The sequence below is a fragment of the Oncorhynchus mykiss genome, chromosome 16 (genome assembly GCF_057628025.1).
Source record: "Oncorhynchus mykiss isolate SJ-2025 chromosome 16, ASM5762802v1, whole genome shotgun sequence".
Classification (NCBI taxonomy): domain Eukaryota; kingdom Metazoa; phylum Chordata; class Actinopteri; order Salmoniformes; family Salmonidae; genus Oncorhynchus; species Oncorhynchus mykiss.
The window spans coordinates 14,747,880-14,773,850 of record NC_143037.1 but is presented as its reverse complement, the minus strand read 5'-3'; the positions used below and the strand labels follow the sequence as shown (position 1 = coordinate 14,773,850).

Below are 25,971 nucleotides of genomic sequence, written 5' to 3'. Positions count from 1 at the left end.
CAAGTTCTGTTTTGGTGTCTTACTTCTTGTTTGTTTCACAATAAAAAAATATTTAGCGTCTTTAAAGTAGTAGGCATGTTGTGTAAATCAAATGATACAAACCCCCAAAAATCTATTTCAATTCCAGGTTGTAAGGCAACAAAATCTGAAAAATGGCAAAGGGGTGAATACTTTCGCAAGCCACTGTATTTGTATTTTTAGAGGCCCACAGTCTGGTTAAAATCCTATTTGGCTGTTTTCACTCCATAATATTTCTAAGTTGTAATTTTCAGATTTAGCATTTTTTGCTAAATGCTAACTCCTCTTCGGATAAGCTGGTGGCATAGCTATAATATAGACATCGGCAGTGGTGGAAAAAGTACCCAATTATCATACTTAAAGTAAAGATACCTTTTATTAGAAAATGACTCAATATTACTAAAGTGAAATGATTTGTGTTTAATTATTCTTAAGTATCAAAAATAAAATTGTACATCATTTCAAATTTCTTACATTAAGCAATTTAATTTTTTGGGATAGCCAGGGGCGCACTCCAAAATCTTGTCTGTCAGATTAGAGGCAGAAGGGATGACCAGGGACGTTCTCTTGATAAATGCGTGGATTGAACCATTTTCCTGTCCTGCTAAGCATTCAAAATGTAACATACTTTTGGGTGTCGGGAAAATGTATGGAGTAAAATGTATATTATTTTCTTTAGGAATTTGGTGAAGTAAAATTTTCAAATATAAAGTACAGGTACCCCAAAAAACGACTTAAGTAGTCATTTTTTACTTAAGTACTTTACACCACTGGAAATCGTTGGTGGTATTTGAAGTCCTTCTTAGGTGTAATGCAGTTGATTGGTGGCGATGACATGAACGTATTGGGGTTGACATTAGAGCTCTGCTCCCCGAGCCCAACGGACCCCGACATTATACAGCAGGTTAGGGCCGGGTAGGGTCTGTTCAAGTTGCTCTGGTTAAGTGATATCTTCATGTCTCATTAAGATCAGAACATGATGCAAGAAGTGCTTCAACCTTGTGAAATGTAGAGGGAGATTATTTCACAGAAAATGTTCATTGAGTTTTGAGTGACAAGTCGTTAACTGCTCTCTTATGTCTCTTCATTGAACAGAGCAGCCCAAGCGGAGCCGTTGCTATGGAGACTGAGCCATCCATACCAGCATTATAGTCAGATTTTTACCCCAACGTAATGTGAATTACACATATAAACAATGGAGCCGGGAGTTGACAAGGACTTCACAATATATTATTACCATACTTCGATGCCGATATGTATTGAGATTCACACGATTCTCTATGTGTTGCGATTCGATACTGCGATTCAATGTTCCAAACATATTGCTCACTGTGTATGCTGCAGAGATGAGAGGGCAGGAGAAATTTCATTTTGGTCAGTCATGGAAATAAAAGTGCTGAAAACATGTTGGCTCACTATTTAAAAAGATGGAGAACAAGCTATAGGATGATAAATACCGGTGTTTTGGCGCAGGCACAACCGACTGGCACTAGCTACAACTTGCAACTTAGCAAATTTTTTAACATTGAGTTACGGTATTGCTATGATATCATCAAATAATATTGATGTTTTTTTTTTAAATCACTAATAAAGGATAGCCTAAATGTAGGCACATTTTGATGGCAGGCAATGAGGAGATGTTGGATCTGTCCTCCAAGGGCGGACGTGGGCATGACGTGGCGTTTCCATTGTTTTGGTCCAACTCTTACCTGATTTAGGTGGTTGTGGTTGAACCAACTTTCCTTGTTTCTGCAGTAAAAGAATGTGTGGAGAACCTGCGCCACGAGGATGATGAGGAGAAGCTGATGGCGTCACTGTGGGGAGCTGAGAGGTGTCTACGGGTGTTGGAGAGCGTGAGTACACATACTAATGTCTTGGACAACACTTCTGGCCACCAGAAGGCTGGATTCCTAATCGGGGCCCCGCTCATAGCGCTTCCTAGATCTTATTTAATGTCATTTATAAAGTATCCATGGAAAATATTGATCTTAGTAACAGCTGCTCATGCCTCCTAAGCCTACAGTTGTGCTCGGTTTCAATCTCAGCCCGAGTACAGAGTGAAGGTTTAGATTGCAGGTCTGCTGAGGCTAGATTAGTGTGTGTGTGTGTGTGTGTGTGTGTGTGTGTGTGCGTGCAAACCTGGCACTAAGCCTGCGCTTATTGATCAACTCAGTCAGTGAATCCAGTGGGAGTCTTCTAGAAGGGACTCTGTGTGCAGTAATGCATTCACTTGATTTGAGATAAAGTGTTGTATTTACTCTGTAACTCTGTTGTTGCTCTGTGCAGGTAACTGTTCACAACCCAGAGAACCAGGGCTACCTGATCGCTTATAAGGACTCCCAGCTTATCTGCTCTTCAGCCAAGTAAGTGGCCTGTATGGATGCGCACACACACACACACACACACATTGTGTGTTGTGCATTAAGCTCCAGACTGTGTATTGCATTTATCACCTGTATCGCCAGACAGCATCTCATTGAGGTTGAGGGGTCATCCTGTTCCCTACATAGGGCCCCTGGTCATGAGGTTGAGGGGTCATCTTGTTCCCTACATAGGGGCCCTGGTCAAAAGTTGATAAGCATTATAAGGAATAGGGTGCCATTTTGGATGCATGCCATATAGTGGGCCACTAACACCCACACAATTCAGTCTTCTTTGGCTACAGAAATGCACCGGACTCCTCACTGACACTACATTGTGTTACAAGAGTAATTAATGTACAAAAGTGTCTGTATGCAGCTGTATTGGGAAATGTCAGTTTTCATTATGCTGTGTGTTGGGTTCTGTTTTGACATAGTCAATCACGGCATTCCCCCCTCATCCTGCTCCTATGCCGGTCTGTAAAGCTAACTCTGCCCCGTATACGTTTGCCTTACCTACCATCTCCCTTTCAATACCCCCACTCTCCCCTTGTATGGTTCAGCCACCCCCCAATCGTTCCAGTGCCCCAACCCCTCCACCCCTCGTCCCACCACAGCCACTGTTCTGTCTTTATACCTGAATTAGCCCTGTCCCGGGCAGGGTTCGTTGCCTGCAGCCAGGGCCTTGGTCGCTCTGCTCAGGTTCCTAACCCCTGCGTCACCCCTTGCACCCCCAGCCAGGAGGCTTCTCCGACTGGGTCAACAAAGAGCCGCTCTGACATCGCACACAGCAGCTTGATTAGCCGCATTCAGCCGGCCGCGCTAATTCTATTACGGGGGGAGAAATCGGAGGGGTCGAGCCACACAGCAGTACACAGCAGCGCAGAGGCCCTCATTAACAGCCCCCTCCGCCAGATAATATATTAACTCTGCCTTTGCTCTCCTCTCTGCCTTAACGGATGATCCCCCATTATTTCAAATCTCATTATTGTTTTTATTTTGCATGAAGCTGTTTTGCTGCTGGTTAGCCATGCTGCAGTCATGCACGTCTGTTGCTAACCTTTTGTTATGGTTAAATTCACCCTTCGTTCTCTCCCGCTTCGCACTGCCTTTTTTAAAATGTATTGTCGGGGATGCTGTCTTCCTAATGGTGTAGGCGTATGTCTAAAGTGGAGTCCGAAATTGACACCCTTAATAAAGATGAGCAATAATGACTATTGAAAATAAATATATACCCCCAAATATACTGAGCTATATTGTATGCTAATACAATTGTTCAGATTTGTTAAAGTTCTCAAACATTTTTAGTATTTGATGCCATATTCCCAGCATGCATTGAATACATCAATCTTGTGACTCTACAAACTTGTTGGATGCATTTGCAGTTAATTTTGGTTATACATTTTGTATTGTCATTTTGTAGTCACTTTTATTGTAAATAAGAATGGAATGTTTCTAAACTCTTCTACATTTAATGTGAATGCTACCATTACGGATAATCCTGAATGAATCGTGAAGAATTATGCATGAGGAAATTAGAGGGTGAAAGATGATACCACCAAGTCATGCTAACCGTCCCGTTATTGGTAATGGTGAGAGGTTAGCGTTTCTGGCGGGTAATGGTCTTTGACCCTCTTGCTCAATCATCATTATTCACCAATCGTTCAGGATTATCTGTAATCATGGCAGCATCCACAAGAAAGATTCTATTCTTATTTACAATAAGTTACTCAAAAATGACAAATTTACCATTTCTATTTGGCACAAAATAATCTGACACACAACCAAAACTAACTGCAAATGCATCCAACAAGTTTGTGGAGTCACAAGCTTGATGCAGTCATTGGGTGCTAGGAATATGACATCAAATACAAAACATTTGACTAGTTGATGAGAATATGTAGGGGTGTCTAATTTTGACCCAATACCTTTAAAAAAAAATTAAAAAACATTTTTTTTAATTCTCTCAACTCTATCTAGGCAATTGTATTAGTATACAAAATGTCCCCCTTTTTTTGCATGTAATATAGCTCATTATTTGATTTGTCATTATGGCTCATCTTAATCATCTTAATCAATCATCTTAATCTATCATTTCGGACCCCACTGTATATGTAAAGAGACACAATGTAAACGTGTGTTACTGCATTCAAATAATTTCATACCAGTTTTTCATTGGTTTACAAGCACTAGCTTTTCCCGCGTTGTCTGAATAATACAAAAACCCAATAGGAAGAATTGTTGCCCTGAAGAAATCGTTGAAGCTTATTTGCCAGACACACACTGCCGTTGTGGTAGTGTTTAATTCAGTATCAAGTCCCTCCAGAGCTGTCTTCCAGACCCTTTCAGTCCAGTCTGTCAGCCAAACAATCCTCCCATCAAATATTAAGACTATTATCTCCCAGCACAACATCAGAAGGCTAAAAGTTCAATGCTGAAATATGAGAATCTTCAAACTTGAGTGGACGTAAGGGGCCGTAAATGGAAGTGCGCTATATAGCTGACTACCTCTGGTTCAATACTGTTGTGCTTCCTTGGTCCTTGGTACATAAACTAATGAATAATCAATTTTCCCTGTGTGGGGGTATTGACAGGGCTCTGTGGCACTGTGAGGAGATGATCCAGCGCTATAGCCGGGAGATGGGAGTGAACAGCGCCCTGTGTTTGGCGGGCACCGCCCTGCCCTACACCAGCCACAGCAATGTGGGCAAAGCCGTGGAGGACTGCATGAGGGCCATCATCGGCGTGCTGCTAAACCTCACCCACGACAATGGTGAGGCGTGCGCACACACACACTTGAATATAGAGACACACACACTCCATGGCTCACAAAGTATCATCTGGACACAGAATGAGCAGATGGTGCCAATGCCACTGTGGTGGTCGTATATGATTATGGTTATTGAGGACATAAGCATACCTACACCATCTTGGGCACTGGGCAGCACTCGCCTCTCATTCACAGAAGTGCGTTAATGCTTTTTAATTTGACCCCTAAAGAAATTCGGCTTCCAAAATGTGTTATGCACATAACTGTTGATGAGGCCCCATAGTGACTGTGTTCTACCCTGTGTGTGTAGAATGGGGAAGCACCAAGACAGGCGAGCAGGAGGACATGATGATGACATCGTTGAACTGTGTGCTCCGGGTCCCACAGTACCTTCCTCAGGAGAGGAGGTTCGACATCCGAGTACTGGTGAGGGGGGTGTAGTGTGAATTTGTAGGGGTTTGTATAGCTCGGTTTGCGTGTGAGGGGGGGGGGGTGTATTTCTTCAATTTGACGTGTGATGATTCTCCAGGGGCTGGGCCTGCTGATCAACCTGGTGGAGTACAGTGCCAGGAACCGCTACTGCCTGGTGGAGATGGCGATGGATGGAGGAGCTCCCTTCAACTCTGTCCTGGTGGCTGACAAAGAGGAGCTCAAGACAGAAGGATCGCTCACTGCCATCGCTGCCCTGGTGCAGGTGGGTTAGAGAACTGAAGGGTGTGTGTGTTTGTGGGCTCATAGGTCGTATTGAGGTCTCATACACTTCAATGAGCAATAATGCGATCTCATAGGCATAGATATAGAATAATATATTTTATTGGAGTTATATATTCAGTACCAGTCAAAAGTTTGGACACACCTACTCATTCAAGGGTTTTTCTTTATTTGTACTGTTTTCTTACATTGTAGAATAATAGTGAAGACATGACAACTATGAAATAACACATTTGGAATTATGTAGTTAACAAGTCAAAATATATTTTATATTTGAGATTCTTCAAAGTAGCCACCCTTGGCCTTGATGACAGCTTTGCACACTCTTGGAATTCTCTCAACCAGCATCATGCGTTAGTCAACTGGAATGCTTTTCAATTAACAGTTGTGCCTTGTTAAAAGTTAATTTGTGGAATTTCTTTCCTTAATACATTTGAGCCAATCAGTTGTGTTGTGACAAGGTAGGGGTGGTATACTGAAGATAGCCCTATTTGGTAAAAGACCCAAGTCCATATTAGGGCAAGAATAGCTCAAATAAGCAAAGAGAAACGACGGTTCATCATTACTTTAAGACATGGTCAGCCAAACACACTTTCACACTATTTCACTCTTCACATTACACTGCTGCTACTCTGTTTTATTATCTATCCTGATTGCCTAGTCACTTTTACCCCTACCCGGAACATTTCAAGTGTCTTTAAGTGCAGTCGCCAAAACCAACTGTGCTACGATGAAACTGGCTCTCATGAGGACCGCCACAGGAAGATCCAGAGTGCCTTATTACTATTATAAACTGGTTACATACGCAAATATTGTTTTGTCATACCCCTGATATACCACGGCTGTAAGCCAATCAGCCTTCAGGGCTCGACCTACCCAGTTTATAAATGGATTTATACCATGGCATTGTTGAATATTGATTGGCTTGATGTGCATTCTAGAGCGTGCATTATTTCTATAACACATGGTTTATTTGCACGGTAGAATTCAATGGCTATGCTCTTTGAGCTGCTTTTGAAAAGCAAAAGTCAAATTGAAAACATTGTTGAGTTAGATTTTCATAATAGCTAGTGCTGGTTTTGGTTGTCTAGGCAACTACTGTCGCTATCTAGTAAACTTGCTAGCTACTTCAGTGGATGTTGAACACGTCTACCTGCAAAATAAACACATTAACAGCAGTAAATGTGTTAAATTATAGCCATGGTATAAAAGGGACAATCAGCTTGGGGCTCTGCGTTGTCTGGAAAATAATGCATCTCTGTGGGAGGTCAGTTCCACTCCGCTAGCTCGTCGTGGAACACACCTTCCACGCCGTTCATTATTTTCCAGAGAACTCCTAGCCCCTCGTTGATTATCCCTTACATAGACTATTTGCTTTGACCCCCTTTTTATCTTTCTTGCAATGGCTCTATGCACACTCACTGAACTCTACCCACGCTCAGATACTACACTGACACTCCAACACACACAGACTACTTCCGCTCACACACACATGCATGTTGACGCCAAACACACTTTCACACTATTTCACTCTTCACATTACACTGCTGCTACTGTTTTATTATCTATCCTGATTGCCTAGTCACTTTTACCCCTACCCGCATGTACATATTAACTCAACTACCTCGTACCCCTGCACATTGGTACCGGTGCTCCTTGTACAGTGGGGCAAAAAAGTATTTAGTCAGCCACCAATTGTGCAAGTTCTTCCACTTAAAAAGGCGAGGCCTGTAATTTTCATCATAGGTACACTTCAACTATGACAGACAAAATGAGGGAAAAAAATTCAGAAAATCACATTGTAGGATTTTTTTATGAATTTATTTGCAAATTACGGTGGAAAATAAGTATTTGGTCAATAACAAAAGTTTCTCAATACTTTGTTATATACCCTTTGTTGGCAATGACAGAGGTCAAATGTTTTCTGTAAGTCTTCACAAGGTTTTCACACACTGTTGCTGGTATTTTGGCCCATTCCTCCATGCAAATCTCCTCTAGAGCAGTGGTGTTTTGGGGCTGTTGCTGGGCAACACAGACTTTCAACACTCTCCAAAGATTTTCTATGGAGTTGAGATCTGGAGACAGGCTAGGCCACTCCAGGACCTTGAAATGCTTCTTACGAAGCCACTCCTTTGTTGACCGGGATGTGTGTTTGGGATCATTGTCATGCTGAAAGACCCAGCCACGTTTCATCTTCAATGCCCTTGCTGATGGAAGGAGGTTTTCACTCAAAATCTCACGATACATGGCCCCATTCATTCTTTCCTTTACACGGATCAGTCGTCCTGGTCCCTTTGCAGAAAAACAGCCCCAAAGCATGATGTTTTCACCCCCATGCTTCACAGTAGGTATGGTGTTCTTTGGATAAAACTCAACATTCTTTGTCCTCCAAACACGACGAGTTTAGTTTTTACCAAAAAGTTATATTTTGGTTTCATCTGACCATATGACATTCTCCCAATCTTCTTCTGGATCATCCAAATGCTCTCTAGCCAACTTCAGACGGGCCTGGACATGTACTGGCTTAAGCAGGGGGACACGTCTGGCACTGCAGGATTTGAGTCCCTGGCGGCGTAGTGTGTTACTGATGGTAGGCTTTGTTACTTTGGTCCCAGCTTTCTGCAGGTCATTCACTAGGTCCCCACGTGTGGTTCTGGGATTTTTGCTCACCGTTCTTGTGATCATCTTGACCCCACGGGGTGAGATCTTGCGTGGAGCCCCAGATCGAGGGAGATTATCAGTGGTCTTGTATGTCTTCCATTTCCTAATAATTGCTCCCACAGTTGATTTCTTCAAACCAAGCTGCTTACCTATTGCAGATTGTCTTCCCAGCCTGGTGTAGGTCTACAATTTTGTTTCTGGTGTCCTTTGACAGCTCTTTGGTCTTGGCCATAGTAGAGTTTGGAGTGTGACTGTTTGAGGTTGTGGACGGGAGTCTTTTATACTGATAACAAGTTCAAACAGGTGCCATTAATACAGGTAACGAGTGGAGGACAGAGGAGCCTCTTAAAGAAGAAGTTACAGGTCTGAGAGCCAGAAATCTTGCTTGTTTGTAGGTGACCAAATGCTTATTTTCCACCATAATTTGCAAATAAATTCATAAAAAATCCTACAATGTGATTTTCTGGATTTTTTTTCTCATTTTGTCTGTCATAGTTGAAGTGTACCTTTGAAAATTACAGGCCTCTCTCATGTTTTTAAGTGGGAGAACTTGCACAAATGGTGGCTGACTAAATACTTTTTTGCCCCACTGTATATAGCCTCATTATTGTTACTATTTCCCTTTTCTACATTTTTAAAAACTATTTAACTCTGCATTTTTGGGAAAGTGCTCGTAAGTAAGTATTTTGTGGTGAAGTCTACACCTGTTGTATTTGGTGCATGTGACAAATAACGTTTGATTGGATTTTTTTTATGGGTGGGTTGATTACTGATTTACATGTACGTGCGACCTTTTCTGACCCGATTTGTGTTTGTGCCCTCAGCTCTTCCTCCAGCGGGAGCAAGCGGCCATAGCGGCAGAGGCGGAGACTGATGACTTCATCAATGATGTGCCCAAGCCCAAGCTGGACCAGAGCGGCGAGTGGCAGGAGTCTGGTGGCGAGATCCAATGGGTGGCCTCAGAGAACAACAACGCCAATGCCGTCAGCGAGAAAGAGAAGGCCAAGAAAGAGGAAGAGAATGAGGAGATAGACCTTACCAAAGGTAATGACCTACTTGGTTAAATAAACGCAAAATAAGTCAATAAAATATAACCGAGTGTAATGTAATAGATGCATAATGGCATCTAGGTAACTCTGAAAAGAGATTCGGAGGAACCCATGTTTGGAATATAGGTTAGGAGCTGTATTGGTTATTCTATTAATATTTTGGTGACTGACACTTTCTCCCTTCTCCCTCCATCCCTTCCTGCTGCAGCTCTTCAGCATGCTGGGAAGCACATGGAGGACAGCATAGTGGCCTCCTACACAGCACTGCTACTGGGCTGTCTCTGTCAGGGGAGTCCGGTAAGGACACTCTCCTTGCACTCCTGACACTCACACTGCCAGCTCTGAGTGGCATGGCTGCTCTACATAATCAAATAAACTGTTATTTAAATTGCAGTTCAAATCCGGAACACACTTTACAGAAAATCATTTAAATGATAAAAACACAAGCAATAGGCGAGATGAGAGATGAATAAAGAAACATAACGAATGTCGATAATAACAGTGAAATCATTGATCCGTTCTCGACACAACTGTTTAACCCTGAACCGATGCAGCAACTTCATGTTGAAGCAATGAGACAAGGTCACATCACATAATGGGTTGTATAGACCTAGTTTGGCCTTGTTCATTAGACATGCAGACTTTAGGCTACAGTTTACAGTGCATTCGGGAAGTATTCAGACCCCTTCCCTTTTTGCACATTTTAAGTTTAGAGCCTTATTCTAAAATGGATTTAATGATTTGTTTTCCTCATCAATCTACACGCAATACCCCATAATGACATTGAAAACAGGTTTGTATACATTTTTATACATTTATACAAAATTCAAAACAAAACTTAATTACATAAGTATTCAGACCCTTTGCTATGAGTGAGCATCCTGTTTCCGGTGGTCATCCTTCTGATGTTTCTACAACTTGATTGGAGTCTACCAGTGATAAATTCTATTGATTGGACATGATTTGGAAAGACACACCTGTCTATATAGGTCATATCAGAGCAAAAACCAAGCCATGAGGTTGAAGGAATTGTCCGTAGAGGTCCCAGACAGGATTGTGTCGATGCACAGATCTGGGGAAGGGTACCAAGACATGTCTGCAGCATTGAAGGTCCCAAGAACATAGTGGTGTCTATCATTCTTAAATGGAAGAAGTTTGGAACCACCAAGACTATTCTTAGAGCTGGCCACCCGGCTAAACTGAGCAATCGGGGGAGAAGGGTCTTGGTCAGGGAGGTGACCAAGAACCTGGTGGTCACTGACAGAGTTCCTTTGTGGAGATGGGAGAACCTTCCAGAAGGACAACCATCTCTGCAGCACTCCACCAACCAGGCCTTTATGGTAGAGTGACCAGACGGAAGCCACTCCTCAGTAAAAAGCACATGACAGCCCGCTTGGAGTTTTCCAAAATGCACCTAAAGGACTCGGACCATAAGAAACAAGATTCTCTGGTCTGATGAAACCAAGATTGAACTCTTTTGCCTGAATGCCAAGCGTCATGTCTGGAGGAAACCTGGCAGCATCCCTAAAGTGAAGCATGGTGGTGACGGCATCATGCTGTGGGGATATTTTTTAGTGGCAGGGACTGGGAGACTTGTCAGGATTGAGGGAAAGATGAACGGAGCAAAGTACACATATCCTTGATGAAAACCTGCTTGAGACTGCTCAGGACCTCAGACTAAGGCGAAAGTTCACCTTCCAACAGGACAACGATCTTGAGCACACAGCTAAGACAACGCAGGAGTTGCTTCAGGACGAGTCTCAAGGTCCTAGAGTGTCCTGGACTTGAACCCGATTGAACATCTCTGGAGAGACCTGAAAATAGCTGTGCAGCGATGCTCCCCATCCAACCTGACAGAGCCTGAGAGGATTGGCAGAGAAGAATGGGACCAACTCCCCAAATACAGGTTTACCAAGCTTGTAGCGTCATACCCAAGAAGACTTGCTACAATGCTATAATCGCTGCCAAAGGTGCTTAAACAAAGTACTGAGTAAAGGGTCTGAATACTTGTGATATTTTTATTTTCTTGTAATACATTAGCCAAAATTTCTAGAACCGGTTTTTGCTTTGTCATTATGGGGTATTGTGTAGATTGAGGGTGGAAATAATCAATTTTAGAATAATGCTGTAATGTCACGAAATGTGGAAAATAAAAAGTCAAGGGGTCTGAACACTTTCTGAATGCACTGTACATTACATTTTGGCCATTTATCTTAACGTAGGTAAGGCGAACTAATCCATTGTGTACAGCATAGCTAGTGCCGAGGTCACCCCATTATGCATGTTAAACTAGACTGTCGTTTCCTCATGTACCCAACGTTCACTTCAAATACCCACATCACCATTTAGACAAGTTGACTCGTCTGCGATGGCTCGTTCGAACGGCTGCAATAAACATCCGTCATCTGTGTCATTTTAAAGCCTCTCTCAGGGACCATCAATGGTTTCCTTCAAAATTGCCATCTTAAAAGTTTCACGGCCCGACTGTGGAAAAGGAAAATAAAAGCTGTGATAATGTTATTCTGGCTTTAATCTTTTGAAGATGTTATTAGTGATCCAATGATGCCTTGAGAGCTCAGTACATCTGCAGTAATGGACTCTCTCTCGCTGAGTCTCCCATAGGGCAGCTAGGTTGTGATTGATGTGCCATGGACGTTATCCCTCTCTGATAAACCTGTACCAGTCCCAGGCTGTGGCTTTTATCTGGACAGGGCTCTGTGTTCTATCTCATAAAGGTCACGCCTCAGACTTTAAACAAGACTTTTGTCTTAAAACAAAATGACTGTGGCCTGGCTGGTCTAGCGGCCTGTAGAATACATACTGCTGCCAGAATGGTTCCAAACCCGGCTCATTGTTCTTTCAGCGCCCTCCAACTTTTACTCGCTACCTCTGTCATCTGTAATAAAACAAAAACATATATCAAACAAAATAACTAGTTGGGTACACTAGAAGGACTGGACAAGTTCCAATGACTGAATTCCTAAGTTTTAGCCTAAACTAACTGAATACGGCTTTTAATGGAGGAATCGCATCAGAGAGATGGATGGCTGAGTGGACCGGCCATTCTAGCGCCTCTGACCACAGAACATCGGCCATCATTTTCTTTTCTCGACGATTCTACATGTTGTATCACCACCGTTCGTTGACACCCAGCATGTAATCCACTGCGCATGACTAACCTTGGTTATGGTGGCTACAGTTCTGGTGCGTCTTCCCTCGAAGAGATGATTTGGACATGGAGATTAGTTTATCACTAGAATTACTGTTCGCTGACATTCTATATCTGCCTGTTGTGATTGAATATCATCAGAGATTGGACATGAGTAGAACTAACAATGGTTTCAATGCTGATTCATAGTCTTCTCTTTCAGATGAATGTGACTACTGTGAGGGAAAGCCTGCCCAAAGGAGATTTCTCAATAATGACAGAAATGCTCAAGAAGTTCCTCAATTTCATGAATCTTACAGTAAGTTCTCTCACATAAAAAAAATGTCAGTTTTTATAACTTTTTTTAAAACTACTTTTTCTCCCCAATTTCGTGATATCCAATTTGTAGTTAGTCTTGTCCCATTGCTGCAACTCCCCTACGCACTCGGGAGATGCGAAGATCGAGAGCCATGCGTCCTCCGAAACACGACCCTGCCAAGCCACACTGCTTCTTGACACACTGCTTGTTTCACCCGGAAGCCAGCCGCACCAATGTGTCGGAGGAAACGCCATCCAGCTGGCGACCAAAGTCGACTTGCATGTGCCCAGCTTGCCACAGGGAGCCGCTAGAGTGCGATGGGACAAGGAAATCTCGGCCAGCCAAACCCTCCCCTAACCCGGACGTAACGGGTCTGTAGTGATGCCTCAAGCACTGCGATGCAGTGCCTTAAACCACTGTGCCACTCGGGAGGCAAAATGTCTGTTTTTAAATGTCTTTATTGTGGCTTCTTCATTGTGTCATTGAGCTTGTATAGGCTCATGAGTAGTATCCCTCTCTGGTTCCTGTAGCCTTATGTTTAAATAGGGATGTTGTGTGGAGAGTGCTTCAGTGTGTGGTAACTGACCTCTGCTTTCTCTCTCTCTCTTTCACCCCCCCCCCCCTCTCTCTCCATAGTGTGATGTGGGCACCGCAGGGCAGAAGTCCATCTCTCGGGTCATTGACTATCTAGAGCACTGTTAGAGAGGCCTGGCTCTGCAGAAAGGGCCCACACTGGTCACACTGGGGACTTACTGCTCGCCTCACATAGAGACCAGGACAGTTGGGTGGACCCTACCCCAGAGACCACCCACACAGCCTGCTAATAACGACCACCCATCATTGTCATCCCCACGTTCACTATACAAACTGTGATGGTCTCCCCTCACACACGTGAGGCCTGAAGCACTGTTTCAGCATTCCACCACTCCTATTATTATGACGTCTGCTTGGAATAACCAGAGAAGTAAATCCAATAAAACTCCCGTTAAATTCTTGACTTTGTTCTCAACGTTGGGTTGTTCTGTTCCCTCGTGAAAATATAATTTATGATTGACTCATTGATATTCATTCAATATGATTTTTTTTCTTTAATTGATTTCCCCACTTGTTCTATTCAGGTTGTACATTTATATAAAAACTCCTTGTATTCCAAATCAATATTTCCCCTCCTTATTACAGCTATCTGCCTCGACATGTTTTTGTGGAAGGGCCAGACTGTGACATAATTTCCTCCTTTGTTTTGGGTTTTGTTTTCTGTCTGCTGTAAAAGATGGCTCTTTCCCTGCCTTCTTCCTCTGTTAACTTTCAATTGTCATCGAAGTGCCTGAATTCCCCCCTCTGAATCCATAGAAAGAGTTGGGCAGTGACCCACAGAACTGGAATAGGAGCCAGAGCTCTCAGCCTTCTTTGAAATGCTGAAAGCCTCCAGAGCCCCATTGACCCGCTGCACTGATGCCATTGTATTGCTTTCACGACTGTTCTGCTTTTTTGTGTTCTAAAAACCTCTTTGTAGTTGAGTGAGGGGTGTCGAACCCACCAGGCACAGACGTTAATGGATATCTGTTACATTTGGTTGAGTTATCAACTAATGTGAAATCAAAAAGATTTCACTAGGTCATTGGATTTAGGTTCAAAGTTGGGTGAACAATTTGATTAAATACGTTGATGAGTTTTTGCAAATCCAATCAGTTTTCCACGTTGATTCATCGTCATCACATACATTTTGTTGTTGTTGAAATGATGTGGCAACGACGTTTATTCAACCAGTGTTTGTCCAGTTCGAATAGATTTGAGTTCTCTTTCAATGTGCACAAAGAGGTGAGGGTGAGACAGAATTGTTAGTTTGGTCAGTCCCTCACCTCTCGGTCTGTCCAAATCAATATTATCAGAGATTCTAGCTCTTCGAGGACAGACCTGAAATGGTCCCCATCTGTAGTGTTCACTAACGTACGAGAACTGCATAATTTAACTTAGTCTTACCCCCATCATTATTAGTTATGGCCAACAGGAAAGTATGGATGTTTGTGCCTTTGAATTTGGATGGGAGAGCCTCTGTTAGTCTGAATGACCACAGTGCTTCACCTACCAATTGAAGGCTGTAGAACATTTCACAAATTGTTGGTTTCCAATCTCGCCAGCAACACTTCTGTTTTTGAATAAATAAAAAAACAGTCCCCTTTTCTCTGCAATGTTTCAATTGCTTTATTGAGGTTTCTCAGTTAATTTCAACATAATAAATCAACGGGACTGGAAGCCTACCATATTTGTAGCATTTCAAACTTTTAAAATGAAGCACTAGAACTGATAAGATGACTATTCATGAACCAAGCCTCTAGTGGTTGCTGTACCCATACTCCATCTAAGTTTCATAACCGGGGCTCTCAATTTTGTTAATTTCAGGCTAGATTAGGACTGCTATCGGCTTTAGAACAGTGTCAGCTACTGCATTGGTCATATGCTGTTTCCCATAGATTTCTCCCATAAAACTAATATCATTTTATCCTACCTTGGATGTTGTGGTTGTTGAGGCTAAGATTTAAATTTTCTAAAGTTGCATTTATTCTCATTTGGTGTGTATTTCCGTGTTGTTTTGTTTCTCATGGCTGTGCTAAGACACACACCCTCATCAGTACTTTCTAAGCTATTTCAACACTTCTAAAGTTTACAAGAGCTTTATTCACAAATCTGGAAATGAATGGAATAATGTAAATACATTTGTAAATATTGCCTATTGGAAATTAGAAACTGTAGACTACTTTTCTGAATCCAACCCTATTTTTATTTTATACAGCATTTCTCAGTTATTTGAAAGTCAGATTAAAAAGGTATACAAAGCCAAATGCAGGAACATGATCTTTGTACCAATTTCAAGAATGTCTTTGGTTACCTGTATATAATTTTAACTAGAATAAAAATTGCTACTTTCAGTATACCGGTGTCTGATACTTTTTGTATTTTTGTACACTTCTGTACGTTTGTATCATGTTTTGGAAGAATCTATTGCCCGTTTTTACAGAGCATGAACTGGCCCTATAACTTTCAGGCATGCGAAAGAAGCCGAAGCCTTTAGATAAAGCTCACATTGATGCGTAAATATGTTTTTTTACTTCAGCCAGATAATCTACATAAGGTTTCAAACAAGAATCAACATGTTTTGTATGAAGAAAAAAAACATTAGTAAACACAAACAAATAGAATCAGTTATTTTGTGCCACTAGTTCTCTCCCACAGGTTCATAAACCCTCGCAGCTCTGTCTTCTGTTCTTCGAAAGGCGCGCGCATCACGTTTCCACTGTCTCTACATATATTGAATGTACCTGGCCCAGGTAGCTTTACAGTTGCGTCTTCTGTGGAGTTCATTGTTGACCTTCCGGTTGGGGCCGTATCCACCTTCGCCGTGCTCTCAAATGCAGTGGTGCTGAATTCCGCTACGGAGGGCCTGTCCTGCAACAAGTCGCTGAGCGTCGATATGTATATCTGCGCCATCTGAAGAGTCTCTGATTTGGACAGCTTCTTGTCGCTCTCCAGGTTAGGGATAACGCTCCTGAGCCGGTCGAAGGCAACATTGAGGCCGAGCATCCTCCTCCTCTCCCGGGCGTTTGCAGCCATGCGCCGCCGCCTTTGCGCTCTGTCGATGGTGCTCTGGTCCTGTTCGATGTATCCGAGCCCTGGCAATCTGAGTTCCCCAATAGCGCACGTGTCACATTCGCTCCTGCGCTCTGCTCTCTCCTCTATCCAACTGGTCTGCACAAGAGCTCCATGTGGCAGGTCTATAGGATGCACTTTCAAATCCACAACAGTGTCTGCGTTTCTGGAGATGTATGGCGCAAATAGACTTTTGCGGCGTTGCATTGTCCTGACTAGGGTATAGATTCAACAGTGCAGACGTAACTGAACTTCTACACCCGTGGCTTAAAAAAGTTTCTGGTGTGAGGGGAGAATTTATTGACAAACGCCAGAGTTTGTGAGGATGCTATGGGCGTGGCAAGGGTCGTGTGCGCGTAATGAATAGAGTTAGATCCCTTTGATAATGTCAGCAGGAAGTCTTATTAACCAAGTTCATCAAAAGTGGATTAGGTCCATCTGAGTGATCACTCTGCGCATGGGGCTTGGCTGGGCTCTGGGCAGAAGTGCGATCAGGCCACTTTTTTAGAGCTTGTTGTCTAATAATTTTATTAAGATTTATCCTATATGCTAATAGCTAATATCTTCTCTCTCCCCCCCCCCCCCCCCTAATTCCCAAAACAACGTTTTCATAATTTCGTAAATGAAATAGACTTTTAAGAGATATCATAGGCCTTCATTTACATAGTCACAAATTGTTTTTTAGGCTGGATCATTTAATTCAAGGGTGTAGCCTTATGCTCACAAAAGAGAGAGAGGAAAACCTTGGGTCACATGTATTTATACTTATGTAAAAAGATAAATGAACAGTAAGATAACGGACAGGCAAGACACAAACGCAATGTGTATAATCTCATCCGATTTAGCGCTGTCCACTAAAGCGATGTGGGCCCTATTTTCTCTGCGCACATCAACACTGCGGTAACCCACGCTTTCCCTACTCTGGCATCTGCCTCTTCAAAAATCTGTAAATGAATAATACACACATATTGTAGAGTGGTCTCAGAGTTGGATAGTTGGCGAGCTCCAGCAACACGTGGTAGGAGGTCCTGACAGTTGTTGGCACACTCCTCATATTAAACTTAATGAAGCGTCTCATTGAACCGAGGAGGCAGGCCTGCGATCAAACCCCGCCGGACGAGTAGATTAGAGCCCCCCCCCCCCCCCCCCCCCATGACGAGGGTAAATTGGAGTGCATACATGTCTGTCAGAGCAAGACAAGAAGAAATGAGGCCAAATTTCACTGACGGGATTAGCCGTGGAGGGTAAAAGGGGAAAAGCTTCTTCTTTTCAGTGTTTGCCATCACCAACAAAAGACGCAAACCGGACGCACGAGCCAAGTGTTGGAGAGAGGCTCACACTTGTCAGAAGTCATTAAATTCGGCTGCGCATCGAGTAAAGTAATGAAACAAGCGCATTCTAATGAAAAGGGATTTACCTGGAAATTATAATCAAATTATTCGAGTTATTCCTGATATGCGGATTTTAATAGGCCTAAAACAATTCACTTGATGAAATTAGTAGGCCTATCTGATTTAAGACGGATCAAATCTGAAAAATAATTGTGTCATGGTAGATTGCTAATAAACCATTGCTTTTAGCGAAGAAGTAAAACATCACTATATCCGTTATTTTCACAAATTAGCCTAATTTGAAACCTAATTAGCATTTTACTGGGAGAAGAAAAAGAGGGCATTCATCTAGGCCTATTGGAAATACACTTAGTTCATAACAGCAGAGGAAACAGAACCCATGGTCATCATCAGTGATGTAAAGTACTTACGTAAAAATACTTTAAAGTACTACTTAAGGAGTTTTTTTGGTATACTTTACTTTACTATTTTTATTTCATGACAATTTACTTTGCTACATTCCTAAAGAAAATAATGTACTTTTTTTCATACATTTCCCCTGACACCTTAAAGTACTCCTTACATTTTGAATGCTTAGAAGGACAGGAAAATTGTCAAATTCAAGCACATGTAAAGAGTACATTCCTGCCTCGGTTCTGGCAGACTCACTAAACACATGCTTTGTTTGTAAATTATGTCTGACTGTTGGAGCGTGCCCCTGGTTATCCATAAATAAAAAAAAACAAGAAATGGTGCCGTCTGGTTTGCTTAATATAAGTAATTTGAAATGATTTATACTTTTACTTTTGATACTTAAGTACATTTGATCAATTCCATTTCCATTTGATACTTAAGTATATTTAAAACCAAATACTTTTAAACTTTTACTTTAAGTAGTATTTTACTGGGTAACTCACTTTTACTTGAGTAATTTTCTATCAACGTATCTATACTTTTACTCAAGTATGACAATTGGGTACTTCTTCCACCACTGGTCATTATATAGTATATTCCTCAAATATTGGCTAGCCAGGCTATTGCTTGATAATTTTGTATAAAATAGTGTAAAAATATTGTAAACTACATTCCGTCTATAATCCGGCGCCGAGTTGATTTCTAACCTTGCACCTGTTTGAGGCTACCGTGCTGGCTGCGGTAGCAAGCCCTCGCCATCATCTAGGGTCTCGTCACTTTCACATTAGGAACAACCCTTCTAGACGTCACCTATAATTTTAGCAAACCTTAACCCTTGTCCTAACCTTAACCTAATTATTCTAACCTGCTACGTTAATTCTCTAACCTACTGCGTAAATTATCCAAACATGCTAGGAAAAGTCACTTGTGACATTAGCAGCATCCCATCTAGTCAAAACCATCCTCTAGGCACAGACAGATGTGCACCACCATAAAAGGCTCTGCGTGGTCAATCCGACGTCTGCATTGACCGTGCGGCATTTACGGTGATATGGCCTCTGCAGCGGTCAGGGCAATCATTCATACTTGCGCTTAGTTGTGCAGAGCTGTTGTCAAGGAAGTTAATTTGTGTTGATACAGGACCTCGCGCCCCCACCTACCGTCAACCAGTCATGTCAATACAAGCTATATGGAGCCCTCCACATTGTTACACATACTAAGAGAAGCACAGTGATGCGGTACTGAGCTCAATTGAGTCTTCGCGTGCCTCCAGAGGCTACACAATTCCTTCTCGCATCTACACGCTCTCCTCCTCTCACCATTTCCCTTCTCTTGTGGAAAACACATCAGCTGTCTGGGACCAGGTGAAAAAACCTTTCCAAGCCAAACCTTCATATCATAACTGCTAACCACTACACACAGCCTACACCGTTGCCACCATATTAGCTAACGTCATAGTCAACATGCAGTAGCTAATAGAACTAAAGTGTTAGTAAACCTGCTATAATCATGCAGTACATTGTACAGTCAGCAAGCAGTTTAGCACTCACACCGCTGGGCCCCGGTGGCAGTAAATTAATCAAACCAAAAGCTTACCTGGACTTGGAAGAGTTCCAATGTTGGGTAGCCATAGCCAGCTAGCTAACATAGCATCCCTCTCTGTTTGAGCCATGTGTTTCAGTAACATCACTTTTTTAATGTTTCACTATTCCCCCCCCCCCCTAAATTCACTGAGGAGGATGGTCCTTTCCTTCCTCCTCTGAGGAGCCTCCACAGATCTTCAGATCCTCTTTTTTTGTTGCAGCCACATTTCTCCACCACGTAACCTTTTAGAAAATAAAGACAAGCACAAGAGAAAACCAATTAAAAGCCATTATCAATCTTCTACTAACAGAGCTGACATAAGACAACACAGAAAAACATTTGATAAACAATGTTAATCTTTCCAACAATGGCCTCCAGTTTTCAGTCTTAAGTCGAGGGAGTCCTTGGCAACAGGTCAAAAGAGGTAAGTAGAATGGGTAAGTATACCATTATGAACATCCTACAAGCACATATACCTTTTAGCTAACATGACAAAAACAGAAGCTTTATAGCTACATTTCAATGGGGATAGTAAACAGCTAAGCATCAAAGTAGTTATAAAACATAAAGGAAAGTTAAACAGATAATGCCAGCATAAGGGCTATGAAAGACGGGATGACAAAGGATGTAAGATGTTACATTAGGGATTGTCAAAAATAGTAGCTAGCTAACAACAACCAACTACTTCCTGTTTTTTATTCTTCTGCGGTTGCGTAAAGACGGTGTAGTTTGGCTGTAGTGTCGAATTACAGAAGTCCCCTGCATGTTCATTACCTATAATATATCTCTGCACTTAGCGAAATAGTGCCATCTGCCCTGCTATTTTAATTATAAATTAATCTGACTATTCTCTATTGATTTAATTGACTTATTTCAGCGTTTGGATTTTCAGTATAGTTTCCTAATGTTGTTGGATGTTATTCGATTTTAATCAAACTCCTAAATCACTATGATAAATATAGTAGTTTTTCTTCAGGGTATTTTTTTAACAGATCTGAGATTTACATTGAAGTGCAACGCCAACAGGTGAAATAAGTAATTGATACGTAGCAGGAAGATCAGACAACAAAGAAGTTGTGAGTTCAAATCCCAGGCGAGGACACTATAAAATAACAGTTTATGTATGAATGAACATACACAATGTAATCATGTACGTCAAATATGTCAATTGAAAACACTATGTTAAAAGCATTGCGTGTGGGTTTCCCTAGCATTGCCAAAAGACAAAGAGCTGTGACTGGATCAGTGGTTTACCAATACGGGTCTTGATGATGGGCTTGGCAACAGTAACTAGGGGTGCTGTGTAATGAAACTAGGGTGTGTAAGTCCTAGGTAGAATAAAAATGGGGGGGGGGGGGGGTTCTTTGCAACCATCAGGTGGTGTCCCTGGGACAAACCAGTAAATAGACAAAATTCTCCAGCGGACCATGACACAACATCCCACAAAAGCCCCCAAAATAGTGGTAATAGGTTAGCCTCTTAACAAGTGAATGTGTAATGTCAAGTAATCAGTGCTCTGTCTGTGTGGAGTCTATGGTACACTATAATTAAGCAATAAGGCCAGAGGTGTGTGGTATATGGCCAATATACCACAGCTAAGGATTGTTCATATGCACAACGCAACGCAGAGTACCTGGATACAGCCATTAGCCGTGGTATATTGGCCATATACCACAAACCCCAAGGTGCCTTATTGCTATTATAAATTGATTACCAACATAATAAAATGAATATTATTTGTCATACCTGTGGCATATGGTCTGATATTCCACGGCTGTCAGTCAATCAGCATTCAGGGCTCAAACCATCCAGTTTATAATAGTGTTTATATATTGGCTACAGAGTTCATGTGTTTTATAACTGCACTGCACAGTCAGTAGGTTCAATCTAATGTGCAATCTTCCTTTTTTACCAGTCCATATCACTCCATCCCTCCATCCAGTATATTTGAACATACAGTATCTGACTCTGTTTTGGCAAAGCCCATCAATTGAACTAACTAAATCAAAGTTAAATGACGCTAAATTGTGTGCAGAGGCCAGGACTTACACTTTGAAACAGCTTCTAAGAAACAGTTTGGCTGGCCTTGGCCAAGTCCTCCGCGCTGGGAGATGAGATGTGTTTTTATCCATCTTCACCGCAGTGAATGAAGCCCAATCAGACTGGTACAGATGGGAGGCGATCCAAGCAAATGCATTTTGTATGGAAGCCTTTTATTACATCTAACAGTTCCCTCTCTCTGAAATTTTGTCAATATCTCTTTCTATCATTACCGTGTTCAATATAGCAGGCCAGAAGGGTTTGGGTGACTAGAATATATAGACCAGTGGTATTCAACTCTGACCCTACGAGGTCCAGAGCCCGTTGGTTTTCTGTTCTACCTGATAATTAATTGCACCCACCTGGTGTCCCAGGTCTAAATCAGTCCCTGGTTAGAGGGGAACGATAAAAAAAACAGTGGAACTAGCTTTGATGTCCAGAGTTGAATTTTAGGGCATTAGGCTAAGCAGAGGACACACATGCACAGCATTCCCTCCTGTGGAGGCTGGTGAGGAGAGGACAGCTCATAATGATGTCTGGAATTTAGTCAATGGACTTGTGGTTTAAATGTGGTTGATACCATTTCAGGGACTCCAGTCCAGCGATTACTATGAGCCGTCCTTCCCTCAGTGGCCTCCACTGATTCCCTCCTGTTGCTATCTGTGAGCTTGATGTGTGAAACACGCCTCTAACAAATATCAACTACTGAGCTATCAGTGTGCCAAAGAAATAGGGATTGAATGGGATGACTCTCATGAATATTCTAAAAGATGGATTAGCCACAAATGGGACCCTATTCCCCATATAGTTCACTGCTTTTAACCAGTTCCAATGGCCCTGGTCAAACGTAGTGCACTAAATAGGGAATGGAGTGCCATTTGGGATGCAACCAATGGCTTGGATACAGGGTTTCAAATCAGAATACTGGAGATTTTTCTCAGCATTGCTGTTAAAATTCCAAGATCTGGTAGGCCTACATGAAAACATTTTTATTTATGCACTTTTCGAAAGGGCATAATTATTTTAACAGTAGAGGTGAGGATGAGAATACTCTGAAGGTAGAAAAGCACCTCAGTTCTCTCTCAGAACATCATGAACCTCAACTGTTATGACAACCTTTCGGGAAAGAGAGAACAATTCAGAGAGAGAGAGAGAGAGAGAAATAAAAATGACATTGCCAGTTGAAGGTCTTACTTACACAGTAGAGTCTTCACAAATCAAATAAAAAAATGTTTGTCAGGTCCAGATATTTAGCAGATTTTATCGCAGGTGCAGTGAAATGCTTATGTTACTAGCTCTTGTTTTCACTTCCATGCATTTATCAAATACCTTTTATTGATACTAAAATAGGTTTTCTTTGAAAACCAAATGAAGAAGATTAAGAGACATTTCACGTTTGAAAACCAGACTTTGATATTTTTATGCACAAAGAAGTCAAGGCTAGTTTGAAAACACATTTCTATTTGTAGTTTATAGAAGAGATCTGTATTTAAAATAAAAAATAACATTATGTATTATAAATGGGGAACACTGCATACTGAGAGCCAGCGGTTGCCAGATTGGAGGGTTTATTTATTAGCCTGTGGGCATAAGACACACTGGTGGTGTGAAGCCAATTAAATTGGGGATCAATGTTTTCTCTTTCCACCAGAGCTCTGCTTCTTTCTCTCTGCTGCATGCACTGGTTTCTCTCTCTCTCTTCCCACCTCTCTCTCTTCCTTTCCCTTCTCTCTTTCCACCTAACTATTTCCTTTGACTTTCTCTCTCTCTGCCTCTCTTCCTCTCTGCCTACTCCTGAGAAACATATAGGATTACTGTATTGTATCTACTTTAGGCTGCATCAAGGAGTCGTTAATTTGCAAAAGCAATTTTCAAGTCTGTACATCATCCACTGGGATCAAATTTCTGCTTGCTTTCAAACGATTATTATGGCAGTGACCATGTATTATTAACTATGTGGATTAATGGTATTATGAAGCAATTGATACCTAATGGCGCCTAACAGCCTAAGTGCCTTCAGAAAGTATTCATATCACTTGACTTATTCCATATTCTGTTATGTTTCAGCCTGAATTCAAAATGGATTACGTTTATATATTTTTTTCTCACCCATCTACACACAATACCCAACAATGACGAAGTGAAAAGATGTTTTTAGAAATATTTGAAAATGTATTGAAAATGAAATACAGAAATGTCTCATTTACATAAGAATTTCCACCCTTGAGTCAATACTTTGCAGAAGCACCTTTGGAGGCGATGAGTCATCTTGGGTATGTCTGCATCAGTTTTGCACATCTGGTTTTGAAAATCTTCTCAAATATTTTCTTGCAGGTTTTCTCAGCAATCTTCAAGTCCTTTCACATATTTTCAATGGGATTGAAGTCTGGGCTTTGGCTGGGCAACTCAAGCACTTTCACATTCTTGTTATGAAGCCATTCCAGCATTGCTTTGGCTGTATGGGGTCATTGTACTGTTGGAACGTAAATCTTCGCCCCCCAGCCTAAGGTTGTTTGCACTCTGAAGCAGGTTCTCATCAAGGATTCACCTGTGTTTGGCTCCATTCATTGTTCTCTCTATCCTTACCAGTCTTCCAGTCCCTGCCACTGAAAATAATTCCCATAGCCTGATGCTGCCACCACCATGCTTCACGGTAGGGATGGTGTTAGATGGGTGCCTGGTTTCTCCAAACCATAGCGTTTTGCATTCAGGCCAAATTCACATTTGTTTGATGTCAGAGTCTTTCACGTGCCTTTTCGCAAACTTCAGGCATGCTGTGATGTGCCTTTTTCTCAGGAGTGGCTTCTGTCTGGCAACTCAAGCTCAACTTGGTGAAGTGCTGTAGAAACTTTACTGCTGGCAGGTTCTCCCATCTCAGCGAAGGAACTCTGTAGTTCTGTCAGAGTTGCCATTGGGTTCTTAGTCACCTCCCTGACCAAGGTCCTTCTAGCATTGTTGCTCAGTTTGGTCGGACGGTCAACTCTAGTGAGAGTTTCCCAATCATGGAGACCACTGTGCTCTTGGAAACTTTCAACACTCTAGAAATAGATTTATTCCCTTCCTCAGATATACGCCTCATCACAATTATGTCTCGGAGATTTACGGACGGTTCCTTGGACTTCATGGTATAGTTTCTGCTCTGACCTGCAATGTCAACCGTGGGACCTTATATAGAAAGGTGTGTTTCTTTCTAAAACATGTCCAAATCATTGAATTGGCCACAAATGTACCAACATTTCAAGGATGATCAAAGGAAATTGGATGCACCTGAGCTCAATTTGGGGTTTTGAGGGTTTGAGGGTCATAGCAAATGGGTGTGAATACTCATGTAAATGATATATTTCAGTATTTCATTTTCAATAAATTAGCTTTTTTTTTTAAGAAACATGTTTGCACTTTTTCATTACAGGGTAATGTGTGTAAGAGGGTGAGAAAAAAGCAACAACAAATGGTGGAATAAGTCAAGGGGTATAAATACTTTCTGAAGGCTCTGTATGGGTATGTATTTGTAGCCTTATTTATGCTGCATTCAAGTGGGAAGGTGGTATTTACCACACACGACTGGGAAAAATAGTCTAGAACAGCCCTATAACTATAATTACTAGTGGGAAACTTGTCTATCATCTCTGAGCTCTGACTTCTCCCACATGCAGACCTCTGACGTACCCTACTAAGGAAATGACCTCATTGACAGTGTTTTTGGCAGTTACATTTATTTTTACAAAAAAAAGCATGTTTTTTAAACACTATAATTTGTTTACAAGAATGACAGCTGTACCTTTAGTTTTTGGTTTACGCAGCTGGTTGGCTATTAGCGTTTCTCAATGAGTTTAAAGTACGTGAATGCATCCAGCTGGTATTTACGACTTCACCACTTTTAATTACCACCTTCCCACTTGGTTATGAACACAGCATTATGTA

The 25,971-nt window shown here is 41.8% G+C and overlaps 2 protein-coding genes across 2 annotated transcripts in view; one reads left to right on the top strand and one right to left on the bottom strand.

Moving 5' to 3' along the window:
* The window catches only part of LOC110491419 (wings apart-like protein homolog), a 48,140-nt gene extending 32,174 nt beyond the window's left edge, over positions 1–15,966 (top strand). The window contains exons 12-20 of the mRNA XM_036946263.2: positions 1,774–1,871; positions 2,305–2,381; positions 4,973–5,151; positions 5,459–5,574; positions 5,678–5,842; positions 9,345–9,564; positions 9,778–9,866; positions 12,941–13,036; positions 13,673–15,966. Coding sequence (XP_036802158.1) covers positions 1,774–1,871; positions 2,305–2,381; positions 4,973–5,151; positions 5,459–5,574; positions 5,678–5,842; positions 9,345–9,564; positions 9,778–9,866; positions 12,941–13,036; positions 13,673–13,738 — 1,106 coding nt within the window. The 3' untranslated portion in view covers positions 13,739–15,966. The remainder of the gene's footprint in view (positions 1–1,773; positions 1,872–2,304; positions 2,382–4,972; positions 5,152–5,458; positions 5,575–5,677; positions 5,843–9,344; positions 9,565–9,777; positions 9,867–12,940; positions 13,037–13,672) is intronic.
* Positions 15,967–16,117: 151 nt separating this feature from the next.
* LOC110491418 (uncharacterized) lies at positions 16,118–16,940 on the bottom strand. The gene has a single exon (XM_021564849.3). The coding sequence runs from the start codon at positions 16,886–16,888 to the stop codon at positions 16,238–16,240; it is 651 nt and encodes a 216-aa protein (XP_021420524.1). The 5' UTR covers positions 16,889–16,940; the 3' UTR covers positions 16,118–16,237.
* Between the last annotated feature and the right edge of the window lie 9,031 nt (positions 16,941–25,971).